Source organism: Hevea brasiliensis, chromosome 9 (assembly GCF_030052815.1).
Source record: "Hevea brasiliensis isolate MT/VB/25A 57/8 chromosome 9, ASM3005281v1, whole genome shotgun sequence".
NCBI lineage: Eukaryota > Viridiplantae > Streptophyta > Magnoliopsida > Malpighiales > Euphorbiaceae > Hevea > Hevea brasiliensis.
In genome coordinates, this window is record NC_079501.1 from 10,243,270 (window position 1) to 10,266,862 (window position 23,593).

The 23,593-nt window shown below is 34.9% G+C and overlaps 5 protein-coding genes across 11 annotated transcripts; 1 reads left to right on the forward strand and 4 right to left on the reverse strand.

Moving 5' to 3' along the window:
• Positions 1-402: 402 nt before the first annotated feature.
• Positions 403-2,946, reverse strand: LOC110632040 (MLP-like protein 423). 2 transcript variants are annotated; one of them, XM_058152807.1, is made up of 2 exons: positions 2,382-2,946; positions 403-2,301 (listed from the first exon to the last, which is right to left on the reverse strand). In XM_058152807.1, exon 2 carries the CDS (start codon positions 1,779-1,781, stop codon positions 897-899), a length of 885 nt encoding a protein of 294 aa, XP_058008790.1. In that variant the 5' UTR covers positions 1,782-2,301; positions 2,382-2,946; the 3' UTR covers positions 403-896. The 2 variants fall into 2 exon arrangements, with proteins under 2 accessions (XP_058008790.1, XP_021635821.2); XM_021780129.2 differs by having other exon boundaries at positions 1,869-2,301; positions 2,382-2,814.
• Positions 2,947-3,742: 796 nt separating this feature from the next.
• LOC110632037 (MLP-like protein 423) lies at positions 3,743-4,474 on the reverse strand. The gene is made up of 2 exons (XM_021780127.2): positions 4,256-4,474; positions 3,743-4,180 (listed from the first exon to the last, which is right to left on the reverse strand). Exons 1-2 carry the CDS (start codon positions 4,437-4,439, stop codon positions 3,909-3,911), a joined length of 456 nt encoding a protein of 151 aa, XP_021635819.1. The 5' UTR covers positions 4,440-4,474; the 3' UTR covers positions 3,743-3,908.
• A 7,888-nt stretch (positions 4,475-12,362) lies between these two features.
• LOC110632063 (probable serine/threonine-protein kinase PBL28) lies at positions 12,363-16,082 on the forward strand. The gene is made up of 7 exons (XM_021780170.2): positions 12,363-12,938; positions 13,022-13,209; positions 13,461-13,659; positions 13,736-13,899; positions 14,060-14,164; positions 15,535-15,657; positions 15,777-16,082. Exons 1-7 carry the CDS (start codon positions 12,869-12,871, stop codon positions 16,014-16,016), a joined length of 1,089 nt encoding a protein of 362 aa, XP_021635862.2. The 5' UTR covers positions 12,363-12,868; the 3' UTR covers positions 16,017-16,082.
• LOC110632064 (GCN5-related N-acetyltransferase 5, chloroplastic) lies at positions 13,249-19,283 on the reverse strand. Of its 5 annotated transcripts, none has more exons than XM_021780173.2 (4): positions 17,982-19,283; positions 16,931-17,236; positions 16,593-16,750; positions 13,249-13,625 (listed from the first exon to the last, which is right to left on the reverse strand). In XM_021780173.2, the coding sequence occupies exons 1-2, from the start codon at positions 18,659-18,661 to the stop codon at positions 16,945-16,947; spliced, it is 972 nt and encodes a 323-aa protein (XP_021635865.2). In that variant the 5' UTR covers positions 18,662-19,283; the 3' UTR covers positions 13,249-13,625; positions 16,593-16,750; positions 16,931-16,944. The 5 variants fall into 5 exon arrangements, with proteins under 5 accessions (XP_021635865.2, XP_021635864.2, XP_021635868.2 ...); XM_021780172.2 differs by having other exon boundaries at positions 16,607-16,750; positions 16,909-17,236; XM_021780176.2 differs by having other exon boundaries at positions 13,249-13,640; positions 16,607-16,750; positions 16,909-17,236.
• Positions 19,284-20,251: 968 nt separating this feature from the next.
• On the reverse strand, positions 20,252-22,166 carry LOC110632062 (xyloglucan O-acetyltransferase 1). 2 transcript variants are annotated; one of them, XM_021780169.2, is made up of 2 exons: positions 21,785-22,166; positions 20,252-21,678 (listed from the first exon to the last, which is right to left on the reverse strand). In XM_021780169.2, the coding sequence occupies exons 1-2, from the start codon at positions 21,969-21,971 to the stop codon at positions 20,570-20,572; spliced, it is 1,296 nt and encodes a 431-aa protein (XP_021635861.2). In that variant the 5' UTR covers positions 21,972-22,166; the 3' UTR covers positions 20,252-20,569. The 2 variants fall into 2 exon arrangements, with proteins under 2 accessions (XP_021635861.2, XP_021635860.2); XM_021780168.2 differs by having other exon boundaries at positions 20,252-21,681.
• Between the last annotated feature and the right edge of the window lie 1,427 nt (positions 22,167-23,593).

A 23,593-nucleotide genomic window follows, 5' to 3' on the forward strand; every position in this document is an offset into this window, starting at 1 on the left:
TTATAATAACATTCCATACATCAATGCAGAGCAATAGATCATGACAAAAACCATAGTCCAAATAGCTAATAGAGCTAAAAACTTATTGGAGCATTGCAGAGAGTTGCTACTCCACATTATTTACTGGACCATTAAACACCATAGGTACTCAATGTGCACCAGGCATCTAATTAAGCAATCTGATCCAGAATATATTCATCCACCTCCTCGAAGTTATTTACTACAAAATCCTTAATCACGTGTGGGACTTCAACGTCAGCGCTCGGCTTTTCAAACTCCCAGCTCCATTTCACCAAGCTGTCACCATTTTCCTTTGAACCTGTTGAATTTGAAGGAAGAAAAACTAAGAAAAAATAAGAGAGATTTTTGTTGAAAATAAGATAGATTTCTTGCTTTTTTTTCCTTACACACTTTCTGCAGTACATGGCTATTTATAGAGCCAAATATTACATAGTTTCTACCTAATCAACTAAGATAGGGATGGAGCACCTTACTTAGAAAATTAGTCTTACAAGTTTGAACATTTCACATCTACTTTTGCAGCTAGATTTCAGGATCTGAATTCAAACAAAATACCCAAACTATATCATTGGAATTTGTAGAAAATTTGGAGTTTGAAGTAATAGTATTACATGCTTCAACACTCCTCCTTGATACTTTTGCTGAAGACTCCAAATTAAGTTGTCTTGGAGCAACATCTCTCCAATTTTCTGCTTTGATTGATTGTCTTTGGAGCACATCTCTCCAATTCTTTCTTCATGGAGCAATTCTCTCCAACATTCTTCATTCACTTTTGGTGTACATCTCTCCATTGTTTTGATTTTCATTTTCTGGTGCACTTCTCATCATTTTTCTAGTTTGTCTGGTGCACTTCTCACCAGTGAATTTCTTGTTCCTTAGAACAGAAATTCTTCTTCTTCTTTTTCTTGTGCTAGATTTGAGGTGTTTGATGTGTTCTGTTCCTTGAATCTACAAGCTTTTTGTACATGCCCAAACCTTTTACATTTGAAGCATTGTGGCTTTCCCTTGTGCCAACAATCTTTGTCTTCATGACTGGTTTTCTTACATATGCCACATGGAGAATACTTTCTTGGTAGGAACTTGCTTCCTTTAGAAGATGAATCTTTGAAGTTGTTCCTTGCTAGAAATGCACCTTCAGTAGATTTTTCAAATTTGAGATTGAATATTTGCTCTTGAGCTTGCAAAGATCCAATTAGTTCATTGATAGATAGCTTGCTAAGATCTTTTGATTCCTCAATTGCTGCAATTCTTGGCTCAAATTTGTTTGGTATACTTGCTAATACATTATCCACAATCATTTGATCTGAAATATTCTCTCCATAAATTTTCATTTCATTAACAACCTTAACTAGTTTTGAAACATAATCTTTAATAATCTCTTCTTCATTCATCGTTAATGATTGAAATTCCCTTCTCAAATTTAACAACTTAACAGCTCTTACCTTTTCTAAACCTTGAAACTCCTCCTGAAGAGCATCCCAGGCTGATTTTGTAGTTGTTGCCCCCATAATTCTTGGAAATATTGAATCATCTACTGCTGAATGGAGAAATGAGAGTACTTTGAAATTCTTTGTTGAATCTTCCTTTTGTTTCTTCATCTCAGCAATAGTAGGATTGTCTTGAAGTAATGGTTCAAAACCCTTCTCAACTGTCTCCCACATATCATATGCCATGAGAAAAGCTTTCAATTTGACAGACCAAAAGTTGTAGTTCTCCCCTTTGAATACTGGTGGTGCTGGAAGTGAAGCATTTTCAGCCATGTTTCTTCAACAAGAGAAAACTCTTATTTGCTCCCTTAAGATCAATAGAGCTCTGATACCATTTGTTGGATTTGAAAGAAGAAAAACTAAGAAAAAATATGAGAGATTTCTGTTGAAAATAAGATAGATTTCTTGCTTTTCTTTTTTACACACTTTCTGCAGTACATGATTATTTATAGAGCTAAATATTACATAATTTCTACCTAATCAACTAAGAGAGGGATGAAGCACCTTACTTAGAAAATTAGTCTTACAAGTTTGAACATTTCACATCTACTTTTACAGCTAGATTTCAGAATCTGAATTCAAACAAAATACACAAACTATATCATGGAATTTGTAGAAAATTTAGAGTTTGAAGCAATAGTATTACATGCTTCAACAGAACCAACAAATATGAAGCCCTTGAAAGTCTTGTAGTATTTCAGGAGGTCACCTTCAATCACACTGTAAGCGACGTGCTTGCTTGCTTCATCAACAGCATCGATCCTCTCTTTCGATACCTTAACAAGCGGAGAACCTGAAAAATCAAACAACCCACATTCAATAGTGTGATTAAAATTGAATCTCTATATTAATCAAAGAAGTTGAAGCCCGTACCCTCAGCGTAAGTGAAGAGGCGAACAGAACCAGGAGCCTTTCCGTCGCCTTCGAGTACTCGAATGTTCTTGTATTGGTCAGGAAAGGCCTTAGGGAAGAGAGTTGTGGAGTCCCTAATGCTATTCCAGAACTTATCTGGAGAAGATTTGATGTGAACTTCTACATCGAGCTTTCCACTAGAGGCCATATTGGGATGGGACGATGGATGCAAAAAAGAAATAAGTAAATGAACAAGAGAAAATCACTTGAATCACTCGCATTTTAGGGACCTTGACATCTATATATGTACAGGTAGTAGGTTGGGCATTAGATGGGAGCTTTCGATTCATTGAAGGCAGGTTCAACTGCCACTGTTTTTGTCATCAAGAATTCTGCTGCTGTATCACTGCCCGGTGCTAGAAATGGGCCCAATCACATAAATTCTTTGAAGTGGTCAGAATCTTGTACATGGATCACTGTAATGTAGAGCATATTTTTACCAAAATAGTTACCATTTTTACTAGTGCCGTTTCCAGGTCTTGAATGTGGGCTTCTTTGTTGCTGTTAAGGTTTTCTTGGCTTATCGGAGGAAACCTCATTTTTGCCTCCCAGACGGTGGTGATGGGCGGTGATGCGTCGGCGGCGGCGACTTCTGCCTTGTGAAAGCAAAGGTTTTGTTTTGCTGTGGGCTTATGGACCCTGAAAGTTTTAGGCTAGCTGAGATGGAGGCCTTGTATGTTTTCTTATCTATCGGTGATTTTGGGCCTGCCTTAATAGGAGACTGTTAGGCCCTAGGCTTGCTGTGTTTTAACTAATTTAATGAATTCTCTCTCCCAAAAAAGGGGTCTTGAACATCTAACGTCTCAAAGATATTACTTTTTGCTTAAGGGATTAGAAACGAGGGCTGCCAAGTATCAACTATATATCAACCAAATGGATAATATGTAGTGTAGGCTGCACAAAGTTACGCCTGAGATGAACGTATGGAAGATGCTATATGGCATTGTCTCAAACACACACTTTCAGAGATAAACTGAAGACCTTGTTGATTTTAGAAAGTTATATTTTCAAGAAGCAGAAGAAGAAATGTTTTAAGTTCCATTTAGGGAGATGCAGTCGATCATATGGTGCATGTGAAATTTCTTATTTTGATTTGAGAGACCTTATTGATGATATCGTCAAATCTACTTCACTTCTAGGGTTGTAATCCTTTTAAAAGTTATCCTATCATGGCAGATATTCACACCTAATTCTTTTGAGTAACGTTTTAATTTTTCCAACAAATTAAATTATTTATTTGCCAAAATATATATTATTAATTAATAGCAAGCTAGTTAAAGACGGAAGTGTACGTTATACTAGCACTAAGAGAAGCCTTAAACACATCAATTGACAAATATGATCTTACAAAGATAAAACCATTTTTATTTTATTTATTAAATAAAATGGGAGATACGTAGATTATTTTGACCACGCGTTTTATTTATATTATTTAACTTATTAATTGGCGATTAAGGTGGTCAATAATCAACATCATCCTCCCATGAATTATGCCCTGACAACATAATCATCAAGTTTTCCCAAGGTCTTCACTGCAAGTTCTTCCAAGTCCACTCCAATGTCCAGAGGATTATTTGCCTTTGGAAAGTCAGTCTCCCATGTCCATTTCGCCCATGCCCCATCTTCGTTTAAAACGATAGATATTTCTGCTCTGAAACTTGTGTAGTACTTGAGAATATCCCCACTCAGCACAGTATATGAAAATTTGGGCTTCTGACTTTCATTGATCTGCTCTTCCGACTGTTTAATTCGAGGAGAATCTATAAAACAAAAACCATTACTTTCACTAATAAAATTAAAACTCTCGAGAAAAAAAAATTATTTAGTTTTATTACCTTGGCCATATTTAATGTAGCGAACAGTGCCATCTGCGTTACTGGTAGAGATGGTGGTGTAAAGGCTAGGAATGGCAGTTGGGAAGAGCTTGGTGGAGTTGAAAATGGCATCCCAGAATTCATCTGGGTTAGACTTAATCTTAACCTGTACCCCACCACTAGACCTCACTGCACTGCAAGCCATTTTGATATATGTAGAAGCAAAGCAGATTAAGAGAGAATCACTCAAGTGAGGTGAGTCCACAGCGTAACATGGACATGTATATATAGTGCTGGGAAGGGGTCTTAATTTCTTGGCTGCATGGGAGACTTAATTCATGATCTTGAGGCAAAGTTCAACTACCTCTGCCTTAATTGTCGTTTAAAATGACTTCTCAAATAGGCAAGAGTTAATTTTCTTCACAATTAGGATTTAGATTTTAGGTCTCATTAAAAAGATTTCAAAAATCTCAAGCTTTTAATTTATTGCTGAAATGTCTATTTTATTTCTTCATGCATGCTTTTGTATAGGTAATTAAGCCTTCTTGCACTATAAACTATTTGCAGATATGCTTTGTTCTGTTGTTTCTTTCATTTAACCTACCATTCATTTAACCTACCAAAGTAGCAATAGAAGAGATGTACACATTTTTTGGGGAATGCTTTTAGATTAAGAAAAAAATGCAGAAAGGAGAATTCAAAATATAATTAAAAAAAAGAATTGTAATTGTTCATTGTTTTGCTAGGTCATTTCATTTGCAACATTTGATCATTGCACTTCACTTTTGCTTGTTGCAAAATTCAGAGTGTAAATTATTTGTCCTTTTTAATAAATTGCTCTGTATAATGTATTGATATTCTTTGGCCCAAAAAACCGAGTCAAATGGTCAAATAGCTCAGTTAAATAGTCAAATAATTAAGGGTTCGATCAAAGAAAGTCAAGTAAGGTAAGTTGTTTAGACACTCAGTTCGAAAACTGGAGCAGTAGATGGCTCAAATGTTTAGTCGAGACACCTAAACGTTAGTTAGCTCGGACTATCAAATGAGAGATCCAAATAATGAACTCTGAGCAATTGCCAACCAAATATCTACTGGATTAGGCTCAACAATTGGAATAACTTGGCAATTGATTGGTAGCTATACAGTTTACAACGGCCGTACTCACCAAGAATTTTGAGATTACATTTGTTGTGTATCGCGGAAGTGTATAAATTATAAAGAAACAAAACAAACATATAAAATACTAATATTTATGTGGTTCACTTTCTTTACATAAAGCTACGTTCATGGGCATGCCATCTTTCACTATCAATAAATATAATCATCATTACAATCTTAAAACTATATTACCCATCATTCCAATTACATCTCATAAAAAATTGTTCATAGTAAATACATTAATTAGTTCTCTCAATCTTCTCTAGACATAACTAAATATATTTACTATTACAACTACTATATCATAAAGGGTGTTTTCAACTACAATGGATAATAATCATTTCTGGATTAAATCCTTTCTCCACCTTAGATTGAATTCTGTTTCTCTCCATAAGACTATAATGGATAAGAGCCCCTCATCAATAGGCAGAGCTAATGTAACACTTCTCACCCGTCTACAGTGTAGTCGAGCAAGGTATGCTACATTTGATGCTGGAGCACCCTGTCCTATCTTGTCGTGTACAATATTAATTTAATATATATTTAATTATATTATCTTAAGTGTAGAAATTTTTTTTTATATCCCATTTCATTTTTTTTTATGGAGACCCAGACAAGGTCTCCTCTGTTTTATTAGTGCATGGCGAGTTTCCTTATTTACCTGTTAAAAACAATTTCATATCATTTTCATATTTTCATACATCATCTCGTTGTCATATCAATTTTCCAGGCATTATATTATATCATAGCTCATATAAAATTTCAAGAAAATAAATTTCATTTCATTCATATAAACTTCATACATTCATATAAAATTGGTATATAATAATTTACAATTTATTTACATTCACAAAATGATGTACATAATTTACTTACATGCAATAATCAAAATGCAAAAACCTAAATATACATGAGCCCTATCAAAACTGACTACTGAGGTGACACTGATATTGTAGTAAATCTGATCAAGATCCTAGCTAGAGTCTACTGCTGCTGCTGCGACTGCTGGTGGTAATCTCCTGTACCTACATGAGAAAACAATCCATCGCGCTAAGCATTTATGCTTAGTGGTGCAATAATTGAAATAAAAATAACTGATAATTGAAATAATTATCCCATATAAAATTTACTAAATTTTTGAATTAATTACATATTTATGAAACTTTGAGAGCAAATAATTTATCAAGATCTTTTTATTCATATATTACATATTCAATCTTATTATACCCATATTAATACTTTCTTCATGTATTTATTTAAACTTAAAGTGTATTACACATATATGTGCCTAAGTAACCTATGATAGACTATAAAAACTGGATACATGAGAACATACTAATTAAATATCTGTATGTCTAATATGTATACATCTGTCACGTCAGGCACAAGGCCAGTGGGCAGGCATAAAGCTAGAAATATAATCAGGCACAATGGCAAATGGGTAGGCATAAAGCTAGAAGAACAATCATCTTAGACATATATTGTCTATCAATAATTATTCATGTGGGCAGTACTATAATCTGTAGCCCTAATTGATAGACCAATCGATCCATGCTATATAAATAAGTCTAGGTGTACTTTGGGCAAAATAGAGTTATTAAGTATTTATAATTTCATATTATGTGCTAGTTGTATTTAATAACATTTTCATGTTACTTATGATGGGAAACATAAGTCCCACATGCATATTCATGTCACTTTTATGTTTAACAAACCATTTTGATTAACTTCATATCATATAACAAGTCATTTTATGAACCTTTCTCAAGGTCCAGATTTGATGTCTTAAGTTCACCTAACAAATTGGTCAAGGTGTGGCCACTGTTTGGCCATACTTCCTTCATGGAAGTTGTTCTTCTATGTCTTGTCTTTGTTTTCCTTTTTGATTCATGTCATTTGAATTTTTAAAACTCAAGTTATGGTCAAATAACTACAATTGGTTCATAGTTTCATTCTGGGTCCAGATTCAGGCAGATTCTAGAGTAAATCTTTGTCTAATTAATTAGACATGTTACAGCCACTTTTAAGCCTAATGTTTTTTATAGAAGTTATTACCCTATGTCTTATGATTACTTAAAATTTTGAATTATAATTTTTTAGATCTTATAGAATTAATTATAGCAAATTAACTAGCCTGGACTCAGGTACCCTATGTCTATCGGATTCCAAGTTCAGGTCAGTGGCTATGACTCCCATTTTAGAGTTCTTACACTCAAATTTTGAGAAAAGTTTCTGAATCAAAGTTGAAGCCCTATCTCTTAGGTTTCTAGAACAGTTTGGCTCATCCCATTTGGGATTTCCTAGTGGGAGATATGCTATAAAAACTATTCTGGGGTTAAGTGGTGGTTTAGTCAAATTCCATGTTTTGATGTGTTGAATTTTTCTAGCAATTTGGCCTAATTCCCTTGGGTTCAGGGTTTTGGTCAAAACAACAATATTGTAGATCTATGTCTTATAAAAATTTTAGCATTGGTTTCATTGCATTTGCAATTTTTTAGACTAAGTTATGACATTTTTGCCAAAACTGGTCAGATAGGTTCAAGTCCAGAATTTATGAACAATTTAGTTCTGGACAGTTTTGTTGACCCAACTTAGGCTAGAAATTTGATTTGGTTAGAGACATTTTTGAGCCTGTGTTCTTCATAAAAGTTGTAGTCCTATGTTTAAACTTTCCAATGGTATAAAAATCAGGTCATTCTGACCTTTCTAAAGAAAGTTATGGCCAAATGAACACATACTATTTATTTAGTCATTTTTCTGGGTTTAGGGTATAAACAGTCGGATTCAAGTAGGATTTAGGTCAACTTGTGAACAGAATTTGGGCATGATTTCTTTATGAAAAATGGAGTATTTTGGCCCTAGTTTCATCTCCAATTGGCCTCATACCAATTGGAGCCACACAATTTTAGTTATAAGTCAAAAACCAAACTGGACTCATTGAGTCCCATAACCTGCACAAGAGAGCACTCCCAAATTTTCAATTTCCTCCAACTCCCTTACTTCAATTGGCATACATAACACTTTTACATATCATCAATCAATCTCAATTTGTCAATTTCAAATAATTTCACAAAAGCCGTAATTTATGATCAAACCCTAATTTCAAGATTCAAATCTCAAGCACACTTATGCAAATTAACTTCCAATACATTTAATTTCATTCACCAACATCACTAATAAAATTTAGGTAAGTCAAAATTTTCAAACTCCTAAGGTTCCCTAAGCTGCCAAAATTCACTTCCTCATAAACTTGTCATTTTCTTTTTATTTCATGCAATTTCAACTCCTCCTAAGTCCAAAGTAAGAATTAAAGAAGAAAGGTAAGAAGATTAAGCACTAACCTCAACTTGTGAAAATTCTTAACTTGCCAAACTTCAATCCTACCTCTTCTTATTACTATCACTAGCTTCCTTATGGTGTGGGGATGAACTTTTGTAAAGGTGAACTAGGGTTTTATGGGAAGAAAATGGGAGAATCAAGCTTAGAAAAAGAAAAAAAATGGAGGAAGAAGGAACTTCATGAATTTCAGCCATGGAAGGAGAAAAGAAGAAGAAGACTAGCTCTTAATGATTTTTGTCTCATTTTATGTCTTTCTTATCCCTTAATAAGAATTTGTTACTTTTCCATTGGCTTTCACTTTTTATGATGTCATTATGACATCATGCTCATGCAATAAATTTTATTTTCTCTTCTTTTCTTTTATTTTCCCATTTCAATTACATAATTCATGATTTAATTTATTTTATGTGTTTTAATCTCTCTTATTTTAATTGACAATTAGATCAAAATTTAACTCTGGGATTGAAATGACCAAAATGCCTTTCGTTAAGCTTATCGGTTATTTTTTTGTCTGTACTGATAAATAAATTTTTCATGAATTTTTTTTTTTGCATTTCTAATATCATTTATGCCTTATTAGACCTTTAATTAAGTCCTAAAATTATCTCCTAGGGTTCATCGCAGGTCTGGGATCGGCAACTGACTTTACAGTTGTTTCCCAGTACGGTCACCCATCGCCGTGACCCCAGCTCGTTTAACCGAGTTGTACTTCACTTCTTTTACTTTTCTTTAATTCTACTTAGTCTTTATTCAATCAATTTATATTTACTCACTCTAGTTTGAATGTAGTTCTAGACATCTTGGCTGTCCGAACAGACATTAGTCATCGGAACAGTAGAATGTACGGAATACCTAAAGTGAGGACGTTACAGCCATATTCTCAGCAATTAGCAAAATCTCTCTCTATAATCGGCGACAAACCCACTCCATGGGTTGAAAGTCACTCTCTATGGGCAAAGTCAAATAATATTTCCACCATTCTTCTCTTTATAATGTTAATTCTCTTAATCCTAATATGATTAGAAGTTCTACTCAATTTAAGAATAATACTAAAATAAGAATTCTACTCTATATAGAAAATATTCTTCCATCCTATTCAGAAATATTTCTCCCACTCAAATTAGAAAAGGGTCTTCCAAATCAACTAAGATTTTGGGTTATAAATTTAGCAATCTCCACCTTTACGCAAAACCCATCAACTGATGCATACCTCAAATTTTTGGGTGTCGTCAAATCATCAAATCTTCATGTTTGAGCTTGAACTCTTAGAATTTTCATTCTTAAATCTTCATATTGGGTGTAACTTGCTTCTTTCTTAAAAAAATCTTGAATTTTCTTGATTTTATGTCAAAAGTTTCATCTCAATTTCAACTTTCTACTACCTTGAGCTTGCATCTTCCATGTTGCATGTGCAACTTTTACATGTCACAGCAACTTCACCTTCAATCAAACTCACTAAAATCATTTCTAAGCTTTGATACCAATTGTTGTGCATCACAAAAGTGTATAAACTATAAAGAAATAAAGCAAGCACACAAAACATTAATATTTATGTGGTTTACCCTTCACATAGGGCTATGTTCATAGGCATGCCATCTTCTACTATCAATAAATATAATTATCATTATAAGCCTAAAGCTATACTACCCATTATCCCAATTACACTTCATAAAAAAATTATTCATAATAAATACATTAGTTAGCCCTTTCAATTTCCTTTGGACATAACATAATATATTTACTACTGCAATTACTACATCATAAAGGTATTTTCAACTATAATAGATAATAATCCATTCTAGATTATGTGTTTTCTCTATCTTAGGCCGAAGTCTCTTTTCCTCCATGAGACTACAATGGGTAAGAGCCCTTATTAATGGGTAGAGCCAAATCGTCAACAATTAATAAAGTCTCTCTCTACAATGGGTGACAACCCCATTTCGTGGGCTGAAAGCCACTCTCATGGGCAAAATTACTCTCCATGGCAAAAAGCCACATTCCATAGGCAAAGCTCATCTTTATGGGTAAAGTCAAATAACATTTCTCTACTATTCTAAATATTGTTAATTCCCTCAATCCTAATTTGATTAGAAGTTCCACACAATTTCAGAATAGCACTAAAATAGAAATTATACTATATATAGAAAATATTCTTCCATCTTATTGAGAAATATTTCTCCTATTTAAATTAGGAAAGAGTTTTTCAAATGAATTAGGATTTTGGGTTATAAATCTAACACCCAAACAATCTCAGATTTTAGAAATCGTCTCCAATGTCATACAAGGTTTCACTTTATAAATATCAAAATGACCTTACAAGTCAAGTACACTTATTCTACTAAATTGAACACTTGCTTTCTTATTATCATTGCTTTTACTCTTTAAATGAATCTTTAACTTGAGTGTTAAAGTGGTTTGTTAATAGGCCATGGACCTCATGCATTTTTTTGTGACACAGGCTTATATTAAAATCACACTGATAAAAAAAGACTCACAATATTAATTTTTTATTTTTAAAATAAAATTAATTTATCTCGATACTACAATTCTGCTAATAAATTTTTTTTTATTAAAAAATAATTATTTTTTGTCAAAAGAAAAGACTCTACCATCCCCTCTCTCTCTCTCTGTATACCCCCTCCCATCTTTATCCCTATCGCTCGTCCTATCATTTTTAGAAATGAGGGGAACCACCAAATTTATATCTTCAATCTTTTTTTCTCTTTCTCCAATTTTCACCTCCTTCATCGTTAATGTGATTGGCCTCCTTCCCAACTAACAAAGTTGGCATTGGTAGGTGTGCTAGAGAGGAGGACGACCCTGGATTAGTTGGACAGAAGAGGGATTTCTGGGTTTGAGGGGATTCAGGAGGGAGAATGAGAATGGTAATTTTGTAATTATATTTTCTAATAGAAAGTATTTTTGGAATTTCCTTTTCATTTTGAGAATTGAAATTTTATATCTTTATCCATTTTGATTAAGATATAAAGATTTTCTTTTAGAGGTATCAGTTTGTTAAAATAATCAAGTTCTGCTCAAAAAAAAAAAAAAAATAGTTCAAGTTGCTAAAGTAAGATTTTTTATTGGAGGCCCAATTAGCACGAAAGAAATTGCCTGTTATAGAACTGATAAGCCCAAATGGACCGGGGCCGTATTAGATTTCAGCCTGAAAGGAATGGGTGGCTTCAGAATGGGAATTGAATGCTCCCGTCATCCAAAGCTAGTAAACAAAATGATTTGCCATAGGCTGGCTAAAGTTCAATCTTCCCAGAAGGAGGGATTCCTTTCTCAAAAACCTTGGTTATAGCCAGTGGGTCAGCTTTCATGGAAGGACATTCTGGAGTTACGCTTTTCAAGACTCCTATGTTTTTATCATTTTATAATTAGTGAATTGTGAATTATAGTGACTTGAAAAATACAGAGATCGAGATCTTACTAGCTCCTCCCACATCAATGCTAATCAACCAATTGTTGATATCTAAATCCTTGGTCATTTTCAAATAATAATAACAGAGAAAAAAAAATATACAAAAAGGTGGGAGAGAAAACAAATGAAATAAAAATTAGAGAAACAAATGAAAACAGCCTCTCAACGGCTACCTTTATCTTCATAAAAAGTTAAAAACAAAAATCGAATGAAAAAGGAGGATTAGACTGCAGCAGATTGTATATCCTTATCAAACAAAACGTTCCCCTACCACCTTTCCACCACATCACCCTAAGGTAAGCAAGCAATACCAACTATTTTCTTCATTTCTTTCCTTTTTCTTCAAGTACATCTCTCCCCCCCTTCTCCAATTTCCAGGTTGTTGAAAGATGTAGTTGAGTATTCTCCTTATCTACCTTACCTTGCTCAATGCGTACTCATGAGACCATTCTCTTAATATCAGCTGCTCTCTTTTTGCATATCGCACTTCATCATCTTTTCTATTTTCATCATATTTTACTCAGGCAAACACTCTCAAGACCTTAGCCTAATCTGCACTTTTTTCTGTCAAGTGATCAGTGGCGTCAAGATACATCTCTTATTCCTAGGATTTCCATGAAACATTCTCTCTATCCAGTTTGGTGTTACAGATAATAGAGTTCATTTAAATCCTGAAAACAGAAGTTAATTCAATCCAAGGAAGAGCCATCATGCCTTTTGGGTTGGTCTCCGCGTGGAACAAGCGCCGAAGAAGCAGGTCCCAAGAACACACAGATCCCTGTATGTTCCTCACAACATGCTCTTTTAACCTATTTTTCCATAAATAGTTTCATAGTTTAAATATGCACCTACCTTCTTTACAGGGGTTTACAAACCTGTGGAGTTTTGGCAACTCGAGGAGCAAACTCCCCAGGCCACACAAAGACACCATGTATCTTCAGTTTTCACACTCAAGGAAATGGAGGAGGCAACTGGCTCTTTTAGTGATGAACAAATGCTTGGAAAAGGAGGATTTGGTAGAGTTTACCGGGGCACTCTGCGGTCAGGAGAGGTATGTTGGAGCAATGGATTGTCATTTACAGCAACAAAATTGATGAAAATGAAATAATTCACAAATATAGTCTAAAATTCAGAACACCCCAAATAGACCAACAACACTAATATAATTTTGTTTCAGAACAAAAATTTCAGTGAATCGATTAAATTCCAGAATATAAAACAGGAAAATAGTTAAGAGTTGTTAATCATCAATACCACATAATAGGAATACAAACGAACTTGCTTCTCTTCTGCAATATAAAGGTTGTAGCAATCAAGAAAATGGAGTTGCCACCATTTAAAGAAGCTGAAGGAGAACGAGAGTTTCGTGTAGAAGTTGATATCTTGAGCAGGCTCAACCACCCAAATCTGGTATCCTTGATAGGATATTGCGCTGATGGGAAGCACAGGTTTCTAGTGTATGAATATCTGCAAAATGGGAATCTGCAAGATCACTTAAATGGTTGGTATTACTCAAAATCCTTTTCTCATGTTAAACTTATTAAATTGTCACATCTAGCAATTGCAAATTTTTCTAGGAATTCGGAATGCAAAAATGGATTGGCCCTTGAGGCTTAAAGTGGCACTTGGAGCAGCAAGGGGACTGGCTTATCTCCATTCCAGTTCTGCAGTTGGGATTCCAATTGTTCACAGAGATTTTAAATCCACTAATGTTCTCCTAAATGCCAATTTTGATGCCAAGGTAAATAACCTTGAAGCTTTTTGTACTCTCAACTGAAACTCATCAAAAGTTTCACTCCCACATAACCAGGGAACTTTCTTAAAAAATACAGCTAATAAATAGTTCTAAACCCAATATAATGAAAATTTGTAGCTAAACTTCATATTTTTATTTTTCATAGATTTCTGATTTTGGGCTTGCTAAGTTGATGCCAGAGGGCCATGAGACATATGTGACAGCTAGGGTTCTGGGCACATTTGGCTATTTTGACCCGGAGTATACATCGGTATGCATCTTTCTTCAATTTCTAATTTGCAAACGTTTAAAGAGCAATTGGAATTGTTTATTCAGAATTTCATGTCCTTTCATGAATGCTAGAGTTCATTGCTGCTTTGCCAACTATAATCTCCTTATCACGGAACAGAATTCTCTAAATTCTCCTAATTACTCACTTGCAATTCATCATAATAAGATTTAAACTTTTGGTTGCCTAACTTTGCAAAAGGAAATGACTGTTCCTGCACCATGGAGACCACATGCATGTGAAATATGTAACTATTCTTAGTTTGTGCTTTACTTTGCATGTTGATGGAGGCATCAATGATAGTTAGGCAAGTAAGACACTAGGAACATACAATACTTGGTAGATATGAAGTCATGGGATTACAAATTTATGAACCTAACTAGATTTAACATTTTTTTCATTCGATATACTAAGTTCATGTATTATGCTATGTTCATAAACTGTTTCCTTGACTTCCAGAAAAACATGCAGTATACAGATAAAGTAGGTAATTTCTCTATTTTGTGATTCCTAGAGGACATTCTAGGAACCGCTTTGCATGTTTAATACTAAACTCCAAATTAAGTTGGCAAAAATTTAAATCCACACCTTCAACAGGTTTGCATTTGCTTCTTAAATCCAATTATCCAGAATTCAACAAGCCTATAATATCAAAAGTATTTAAACATGCCAAGCTTCTTAAACTCCAAATTAAGTTGGCAAAAATCTAAACCCACACTTCTGACAGGTTTGCATTTGCTTAGTAAATCCAATTATCCAGAATTCAACAAGCTTATGATATCAAAAGTATTTAGACATGTGAAGCACTTCTATCCAAGTATCCATGCTTCCTTTGGTTGTCCTTCTGGTGAATTTACAACAACAATCTCAAGCTCACCTGAACTTTATCAGCTGCATTTTATTCAAAGCACAAATAGATAACATTGTTGCCATGTAGAGTCTCTATCTTTCATCCTTCCTAGATAGATAAATAACCATCGTGCAACTTTTAAGCCTAAAAAGTAAAAACTGATCTGTTTGAATTGAAAACACTGCAAAACAAATAAACACTATCCCACAAGGATTCACTAATCATTCAGACAAAATCAAGAAACTGCTATTTTGTTGTTGATAGAATAAGGAATTTCTGTCTCCGACAACCACTGAACCAACCATCAATAAAAGTCCAGCCCCTGCACTATCACTTTAACCCAACTTAATTAAGGCTTGGTTGCCTTATTCCCAAGCTAGTTACGGTCTTTGCTTTCAATCAAGTAATAGGAACAATAATTATTTTGAGATCCTACTTCTTTTCCTACTTAATTTAAATAGAAAGTGAGGTGTAAACATCAGTCCATCTCCATTCATGACAGACAGGGAAACTCACTTTACAAAGTGATGTTTATGCATTTGGAGTGGTTCTTCTTGAGCTTTTGACAGGACGCAGAGCTGTAGACTTAAGTCAGGGACCAACTGATCAAAACCTTGTACTACAGGTATGCAATTTGTTTTTTTTCTTATTTGGCATAGATGTTTTCTTCTCAGGTTTCAAGGACAACAGCAACACTAAGCAAACATTACTGAAATAGCAAATGAATAAACCTTTTTGTTTCAGGTTAGGCATATACTGAATGATCGGAAGAAGTTACGTAAGTTGATAGATCCAGATCTAAGTCGGAATTCATACACAATGGAATCTATAGCCAAGTTCGCAAACCTGGCATCACGTTGTGTCCGTGTTGAGAGCAGCGAGAGACCCTCCATGACTGAATGTGTAAAAGAACTCCAAATGATCATATATACAAATTCAAAAGGCTTGGGCACAGCATTGCGTACATTCAAAATGGTCAAATAGACCTGATGAATTATCAGCAACCAGAAACTCTATTACATCAGTAATAAACGTTATTTATTTTCCTCATTAGGTTATTGAGACTTGGATGCTATGGCACCTAGGAGTTTAACAATACAACAAAGAAATAGACACATAATAAGAAAGAAAACTAGTGATTTTTAGTGTCACAAAAAGTTAAATGAAGATCTACAGGGAGGATTTTTTTGGCAACAAACTTGAACCTTAAAAGTAGAAATTAAGAGGACTTGGCCAGAAAGAAACATTCATTCGTATGTATGGCTCAATGTAACATCAACTCCTTACTTCAAATTTTTTTTTCCTTCCACCTCTTCATGTGCTGCTCTAAAACAGGGAACATGTTTTTGCAATAAAAGCTAGATCCGCTCCAGAAGTACTCTGGGCGACCATGCTTGTTCAATTTATCTCTCTCAACTTAGATTCCTTGAGGTGGCCCATTATTTTCCTCTTTCTTTTTGTTTCATTTCATCCAAGCTCATGCTCATTTTTTTCAAATAATATACGTATACATGTTCTATAAAGCTTTGAGTGTAAATTGCTAGCAAGAAATGGAGGTACCTGGTGCAAGTTACCTGGAGCACAACAGGTTTCTACCATAATTGTGAAAAATTACAAGCGAAGGAGACATCACATAATCAGATCCAGCTTCCTACCATAATCAACCAGATTGTATGATCACCAAAATCCAGTCTAACAATATCCTGAAGAAACTGGACCTGAAAAATATAGTAGGCAACATTTGATATGGTAATTAGCATGAGACAGCCAGGAAAATCTTAAAGAATAACTTCTAAGAGACCAATTAAAAAAGAAGTGAAAGAACAAAAGTAATCAGTGGCTGATGTATCTATTGCAATTAGTAAATGATTCATACATGGCGAAACTGTTTGATGCACCTTAGAAACACATATCATGGCATCTGTGTATCCGATTGTGAAAAAAGTTCCATGTCAGAGTCCAAGAAATCAAGTTCTGAAGGATTCTTTAAGATTGGAAGTTTCTTGCACATCAAATGTTTGCGTCTCTGCAACATTAAAAGGACCAATACACTATCTGTCTTAACAACGTTGTAGCCTGCTTTTGTATACATGTTAAAGGGGGCTGAATCAATCATTCTGCAATGCAAATACACCTCTCTTGTGCAACTCATCTGAGAAATTAGTTCCTCACTTGCCTTCAGAAGATTCCAACCAATGCCCCTCCTGGAAGTTCCACACATACAGTCAGATATCTAGGCTAGTTCAATACATTGCACAGAAATGCTTCAAGTTTGAAGCTGGTGTGGTATCTTAGAGTCACGGTGTAGAAAGTTAAATAACATTAAAAAAAAAAAATGAATGAGGCTGAATGATGGTGATGAGTGGATCATGGCAACTTCATCAAGTGCATATCATGTTTCCACAAAGGCAATTCAATGGTAAAGCCATAAGTTCAAAAAAGCTATTCTCTATACTCAAAATTCTCATTTAATTATATTGAGCTCTTTCTCTCAATAAAGAACATATCAATTAAGATTCATTATTTGTATAGATCGTTTATCTTACTTTTTTTCCCTTTTCACTATCAGTTCAATTAACTGGTTTGAACCATAAGTTTGCTCAGGAATGTATGTGTAGGGCTTAAGAACAGAAATAAAGACGGTGGATAACCAAATCTTTGGATGAGTGCTAGTGAAGTTTGAATTCCAAACGACGATCCTAAAATCCTCTTCCTAAATTCTTAACAGGCTACAATTTGAATGCCATTTAAGTATGTCAACTACTTGGACGAATATTTTATCAACCTCCTCAAGTGATTGTGTTCATATATTAGTTTATTAACACTCTCATAGATCATTATTGACCACTTTAATAAGTAAAAATAAATTCTTATGGAGCAGTTCATAATGTCAATTAGAAATGCCTAATTCGAAGAACCAAAACAAAAAAAGGAATAAACAAGACATACCTACGAAGTGGCTCCTTAACAGTCATGTTGCAAACGTAAGGAGAATTCTTGGGAGGAGTTGGCGTAGGAGGAGAAGCATTTGCACCTCTCTTATCAAAACAAACCTCCACGGTCCCTGCCAGCTCCTCCCCCTGCTCTTCTTCTTCCCCATCCCCATTACTCTCCTGTTTCCCTTTATAAAACCCAACAAGTGTAACAGCATGTGGCATCACAGCTCTCCTCTCAATCAAGTATTGCTTTACCAGAAACATTAACAAAGACACATACCCCACAGGCAACAACATAGACTCAGCAAAAGACTCAGCCAGCAATTTAACAGTGATATCCATCTCCTCTGGCCTCATCACCCTAACCCACATCGACCCAGTTTCCAGTTCTTGATAGTATCTAAAATTCTGAAGGTTCTGAAGCTTCTCAATCTCTTCATTGCTCAAAAACCTCCCTACTTTGAATGAATCCTCAAGATTTGAATAGGTAGCCGAAGCACTAGTTGTTTCTGTTGTTGTTGAAGAAGAGGGGTGCGACGAGGAAGAAGAGGAGGATTTGAAATTGAAACGGTACGATTTGTGGAAAGGTAAAAATGTGCGTTTATGATTTGGAGATAAGAAAAAGAAGGGTAGTCTTTGATGGGGTTGTGGATCAGAGGAGAGAGTGAGAGAAAATGAGAGTGATGCAGCCATAGAAAGACTGAATTCAGTTCATCAGTTCTTGGATTAATCGGATGAGATAACTGGAAACATCATCCTCCCGGTTAAGTGGCAGATTTGTCTTTCACAAGATCCCAGATTTTTATAGTTTATGAGATTTTTTTGAATCATTTAATGAACTATCAACAAAATAACCCCAAAAATTCTGAAATTGTAAACCTTTTGTTTCTTTATATGCCATGCAATGACCTTTTTGTCCAAAGTGAGGAACTAGTTGCAAGTAAAACAATTATGTCACCTCATTTGCTTCTATTTTCACCAGAGTTCTCTGATACAGTCATTGGATTTTGCTCCCAAGGGGGTAGAATTTTCCAGTTCGGAAAACAAAAATAAAATTAAAAGGCAGAGTGATTGAAGCCAAAATCCCATCTTCCTCGAGGTATTTGTTTGAAAACCAAGGGATATCTCTCAGCTCACAGGTCAACATCTTTGATGAAATGCAAAAATTGAATGGATTTTCATGTGCATTACAGGCCTTGGGTATTCCTTTGGTTCATAATAACATCAATTTTTGCTTTTCGCTGGAAACAGTAATTTTGAGATGCGAGTTCATATTCTGCTCACATTTGACACAGAAAAATTAGCAGAGGAAAATTTTCACCACCTATTTTGATTTTTTTTTTTTTCTGCTTATCGGATTAATTAATTAGTTCAGCAAATCATGCAGATTGCAAGTGGATGAATGCCGATAATTTTAATCATTGATTTGGATCATTCAGCACCTAACCATCTGTAGTTGAATTGGAGTCTATCAATACCTAACCTAACCTAACCTTCACTTAATTCTTGAGCAAATAGCTTTTTTTTTTTTTTTTTTGGTTACAAATCCGCTTCTTCTCACAATAAAATGGCCTGCATACATAGAACTGGACTTGTTGGAGCCCAATTCACGTTTAGAGGGCCTTAAGCTAGAGCTTGGATGGCAATGGCGTAATGATTATTAATACCAGAATAGTTGCTAGCAGCCGCTTTCGGAGCCCTCCCCTTTCAAAGCAAAGCCTTTCGCTTTTTAACTCGTATTTGGTTGAAATCTAGCATAGTAGTAGTCTTATTATGGTCTCTTCATAAACAAGCACTGCAAGGTTGCCTTGGATCCCTTGGACCAGGGCCTTTAAGCTATAAAATAATGGACCCCCACAAAGATTAATAATAATAATGATAATAGAATAGGGTTGTTTTGACTTTTGAGAGAGGGAATCATTCTATGCCAGGTCTCATTATGATATTGATTGGTGCTCTTAAGAGTAGTTAAGCTAAACACGAAGACTTTGGGTTAGCAGCTGAAGTTCATAACAAATAATATTGTTTTAAGTCCTTGCTTTTGATCAATTCAATTCACCTAAGCTGATCCTAATTTAACCAGATTGATTATCAAAATGGAAAACATGTTTGTTTCAACCAAGTTATTGCAGTGCTGTATCTCTGATTTGATCAAATCAATTCACCTAATTTAACCGGGAAGAGCGTCATTGACCATTTAAGAAAGACATCTCCAGCGAAAGAAGACTCTATAAGGATAATATGCTAAAAGATTGGATGGTTCATAAAAAAAAGGGATAAAAGTTGGAACGGTTAAGCAAGATGCATAACTCACATCCAAAAGAAACTGCTCTGTAGACAAAATGGAAGGTCCCAATCACTTGGAATGTTGCCAAGGTTTCCTTGATATCATTTGTTAATATTTACTTCACATTGATATCATTTGTACATTTAACAAAAACCAAAAGATACTCCAAAATCTCATTATTCTTGGCACAACTTAACCTCTCTTATCTAGTTGTCTCCTTTCCTTTTGTCTCTCTTCAAGAGCAATAAACACCACCCAAATGGATCAAAATTTAGCACAAAGACAAACCCTCTATGTTGGCACATTGTCATCACTCATTCTTCTCTTATTGACTGATAATCCCATCTCTTAATCACCTCCAGTAATATCTCATTCCAGGTATCTATAGGCCCTGGCAAGCACCAATGCACACAATCATTTTGCACACGCTCAGTTACACCATTAGCAAATGGAAATGGATACATATAAGGTCCTGGGTGACCATCCGGCCTCATTAGCGATAGTTTGGTCACATCCAGTGCCTCTAATCTTAGATAATCAAATTGCATAGCACTCAACTTTGCAGCTTCAACTTCTTCGATTTCAATTTTTCTCATCTCTGCATCCATTCCTTCAAGTGATTTATCTCCCTCCTGATAAGGCTTGGTTTTTGGACAAGCACCAAACTTATCCCAGTCACCTTCAAAATGTGAAGGTGAAAAGGTAGTAAGAATCACTTTAGTCCCATTGCCATTAGAACCGCCCCCTCTTCTCTCAATTGCAGTCTTTAGTGTAGTTTTTAAAGCCTTCCTCAAGACATCATAAAATCCAATTTCAGTGTAATTAAGACCAGGACAGTGATGGCAACCCAGAATAGAATCACCCTTATAATACACTGCTGGATGTAGAAACCAATGCCCAATTGAAAGAACAATCAAGTCAAATCCGTTCATATCAGCTGCCCACCTCTCATCAACATGATCCAAATACAATTTGTTATGATTTGGGCCAGCATTTGATTTTTCCACACCTTTTACTAGAAAGGGTGACCAATATATAGATATATCTATATTATGAGAATCAAAATGCCATCTGCGAAACTTGTTATCCTCACCATCTCGATAAACAAGCTTAGGGGCAGAGGCAGTGGCTAGCATACAAAGAAGTGACTCTAGTTGGTTCCTAGCCATGGAGTCACCAACAAATGCTAAATGCTTATTTCTAAGGAGTCGAAGAAATGTGTCGGGGTCAAACCTTGGAAGCTTGCATTGCTTTGGTTTCCATCTCCAGTATAAGTAACCCATATCTGGCCTGCCGTGGGAGTTGCAATTCTGGCCTTCCTTGATTGTACCGCAGGAAGTACCATTGTACAAAGGGCCCCTCTCGTCACGGACCCAGTCGCCATTGGTGTAGTCACATGGAGTAGTTTCCTTAGCACTTTCCTCTTCTACAATAGAAAACAATTTCAAAAAGACCTTGTTAGTGCCAGAAGAACCCAAAATTTTAACAAGGAAAATAAACAAAACAGGCTTCGGAGTAGAATGATGTACCTAGAGTAGAGGGAGAAAAAGAGAAGGGAGAGGAGGAGATGAGAATGAGGTTGGAGTGAGAAACAGTGCAAGGGTAGAAATACAAGCGGAAGAAAACCAAAGGGATGATAGCATAAAAGGTCCATGGAAGGAGCTTCCTAATGAGAGAACGATAAGAATGGTTTTTGGAAGGACTAAAAGAGCTCATTCTGGGATTTTTTATCCCTCTGTTTCCTATCTCCTATCTTCAAAGTCTGCTGTGTTTTGGGCCTGCAGCTAGTGTCTTCCCGCTCTGATTCCTATTCCAAGATGGCAGGGGATGCCACGAGAACAGTACAGTGGCGCACTTGGGTTGCCCAGGTGTGGACCGGTGGAGGATGAGAGGAGAGAGGCAGTGGGGTTGGGGGGGGGAGAGGGTGTGGTGTGTGTGTGGTAGAGTTTTCAATGGGGTGATAGAGTCAAAAAAAAGGTCGAGAATCCCATTGTCCCTGTGGCTTGGCCAACTAATTTTGCAAGCCGTGACTCTTTAGTCTTGTCTTCTTCCCCGTTCGAACACTCGCTATTCTCTCCACTCCTACTTTTTTCTTATTTGTGTATTTTTATTTTACCTTTTATTTCATTTAACACTAATTTAAATTTAAACTCGTCTGAATTATTCCAAAAAAAAAAAAAAACTCGTCTGAATTAATTTTTTTAATATATATGTATACGCTTTTGTACAAAGCTTCGAAAACATCGAAAATGGATAAGAGACATTTCACAAATTTATGGTTATTTGTATTTTCCCTTTCTCACGTGTCACTCTTTCATTTAAAAAAATAAATACTCCTCGCGAAATTATCTTTATTTTTCTCATAAATTATATAATAAAATAATAATTTCATATAAAATTTAAAATTACAATTCAATTATGGATAGATATGTATAGGTGTGTGAGCTTCAAAATCTATAATCACTTTTTAATTTTTTTTTCAAAATAATATTATATATTTACTTATGTATTTAATTTTTATTTATTTATTATTTCATGTCACATAAAATCACAATAATATAGTATACTTTCTCGATTTTTCTGTATTTATATAAATGCATATTTATGGAAAAATTAAAAAGTTTTAGAGGTTTTTCTCAAGGGAAAATAAAGTGCGCCAAGTATACGATCCCTTGCTTTCATGATTTTAAGTAGATAATTATTTTCCTGTTAAAACCTGATCGTTATTCCTGACAATATCAGCACTTTATCACCAGAAAAAATAGCAGTGTTTTTCTTTCATCAAAACAATGGGGATGGCCATGATAACAATTGAGCTCAATTAATGAGTTTGTTAACCAGTATTCAGTATTATTTAGAACCTAATGGCTCTTTGACGGTGGCCCATTCGCGCATGACCCCCTACCTAAAATCCTTTGAAAAAAAAAATGAAGCTACTGGGAGTCCAGAAGCACACCTGTCATTTTAATATGAAAATAATATATAAAATACTCTTAAATAAATGCCTTTTAAATATATATATATATATATATATATATATATGTGTGTGTGTGTGTGGGTGTGAAAATACAACTACTTAATATTATGAATTTAAAGAAAAAAAAAAAGTCATAACGTAAGAACTCATAGACTCAATGTGTTGTTGCCATCATCATCTAAAACTGTATCTATATATGCGCAAGATTGTATTTGTATGGAAGGCAATGGTTTTCGGTTTCCTGTTTCTAATGATTGTGAGCTTTCATTAGCCACGGCTGCTGCCTGCTATTTTTATGCTTTACATTTTTTATTTTTATAAATAGTAAATAGTTTGCCATATGGAATTCATAGGAATGCGC

Excerpts from the sequence above, each read along its gene's own strand:
- LOC110632040 (XM_058152807.1), bottom strand. The coding sequence starts at position 1,781 with ATGGCTGAAAATGCTTCACTTCCAGCACCACCAGTATTCAAAGGGGAG.
- LOC110632037 (XM_021780127.2), bottom strand. The coding sequence starts at position 4,439 with ATGGCTTGCAGTGCAGTGAGGTCTAGTGGTGGGGTACAGGTTAAGATT. Across the intron at positions 4,181-4,255 it reads CTACATTAAATATGGCCAAG|ATTCTCCTCGAATTAAACAG; the intron begins GTAATAAAACTA and ends TTTGTTTTATAG.
- LOC110632063 (XM_021780170.2), top strand. The coding sequence starts at position 12,869 with ATGCCTTTTGGGTTGGTCTCCGCGTGGAACAAGCGCCGAAGAAGCAGG. Across the intron at positions 13,660-13,735 it reads TCTGCAAGATCACTTAAATG|GAATTCGGAATGCAAAAATG; the intron begins GTTGGTATTACT and ends AAATTTTTCTAG. Across the intron at positions 15,658-15,776 it reads ATCAAAACCTTGTACTACAG|GTTAGGCATATACTGAATGA; the intron begins GTATGCAATTTG and ends TTTTTGTTTCAG.
- LOC110632064 (XM_021780173.2), bottom strand. The coding sequence starts at position 18,661 with ATGGCTGCATCACTCTCATTTTCTCTCACTCTCTCCTCTGATCCACAA. Across the intron at positions 17,237-17,981 it reads GTTAAGGAGCCACTTCGTAG|GAGGGGCATTGGTTGGAATC; the intron begins GTATGTCTTGTT and ends TGGAACTTCCAG.
- LOC110632062 (XM_021780168.2), bottom strand. The coding sequence starts at position 21,971 with ATGAGCTCTTTTAGTCCTTCCAAAAACCATTCTTATCGTTCTCTCATT. Across the intron at positions 21,682-21,784 it reads TTTTTCTCCCTCTACTCTAG|AAGAGGAAAGTGCTAAGGAA; the intron begins GTACATCATTCT and ends TTTCTATTGTAG.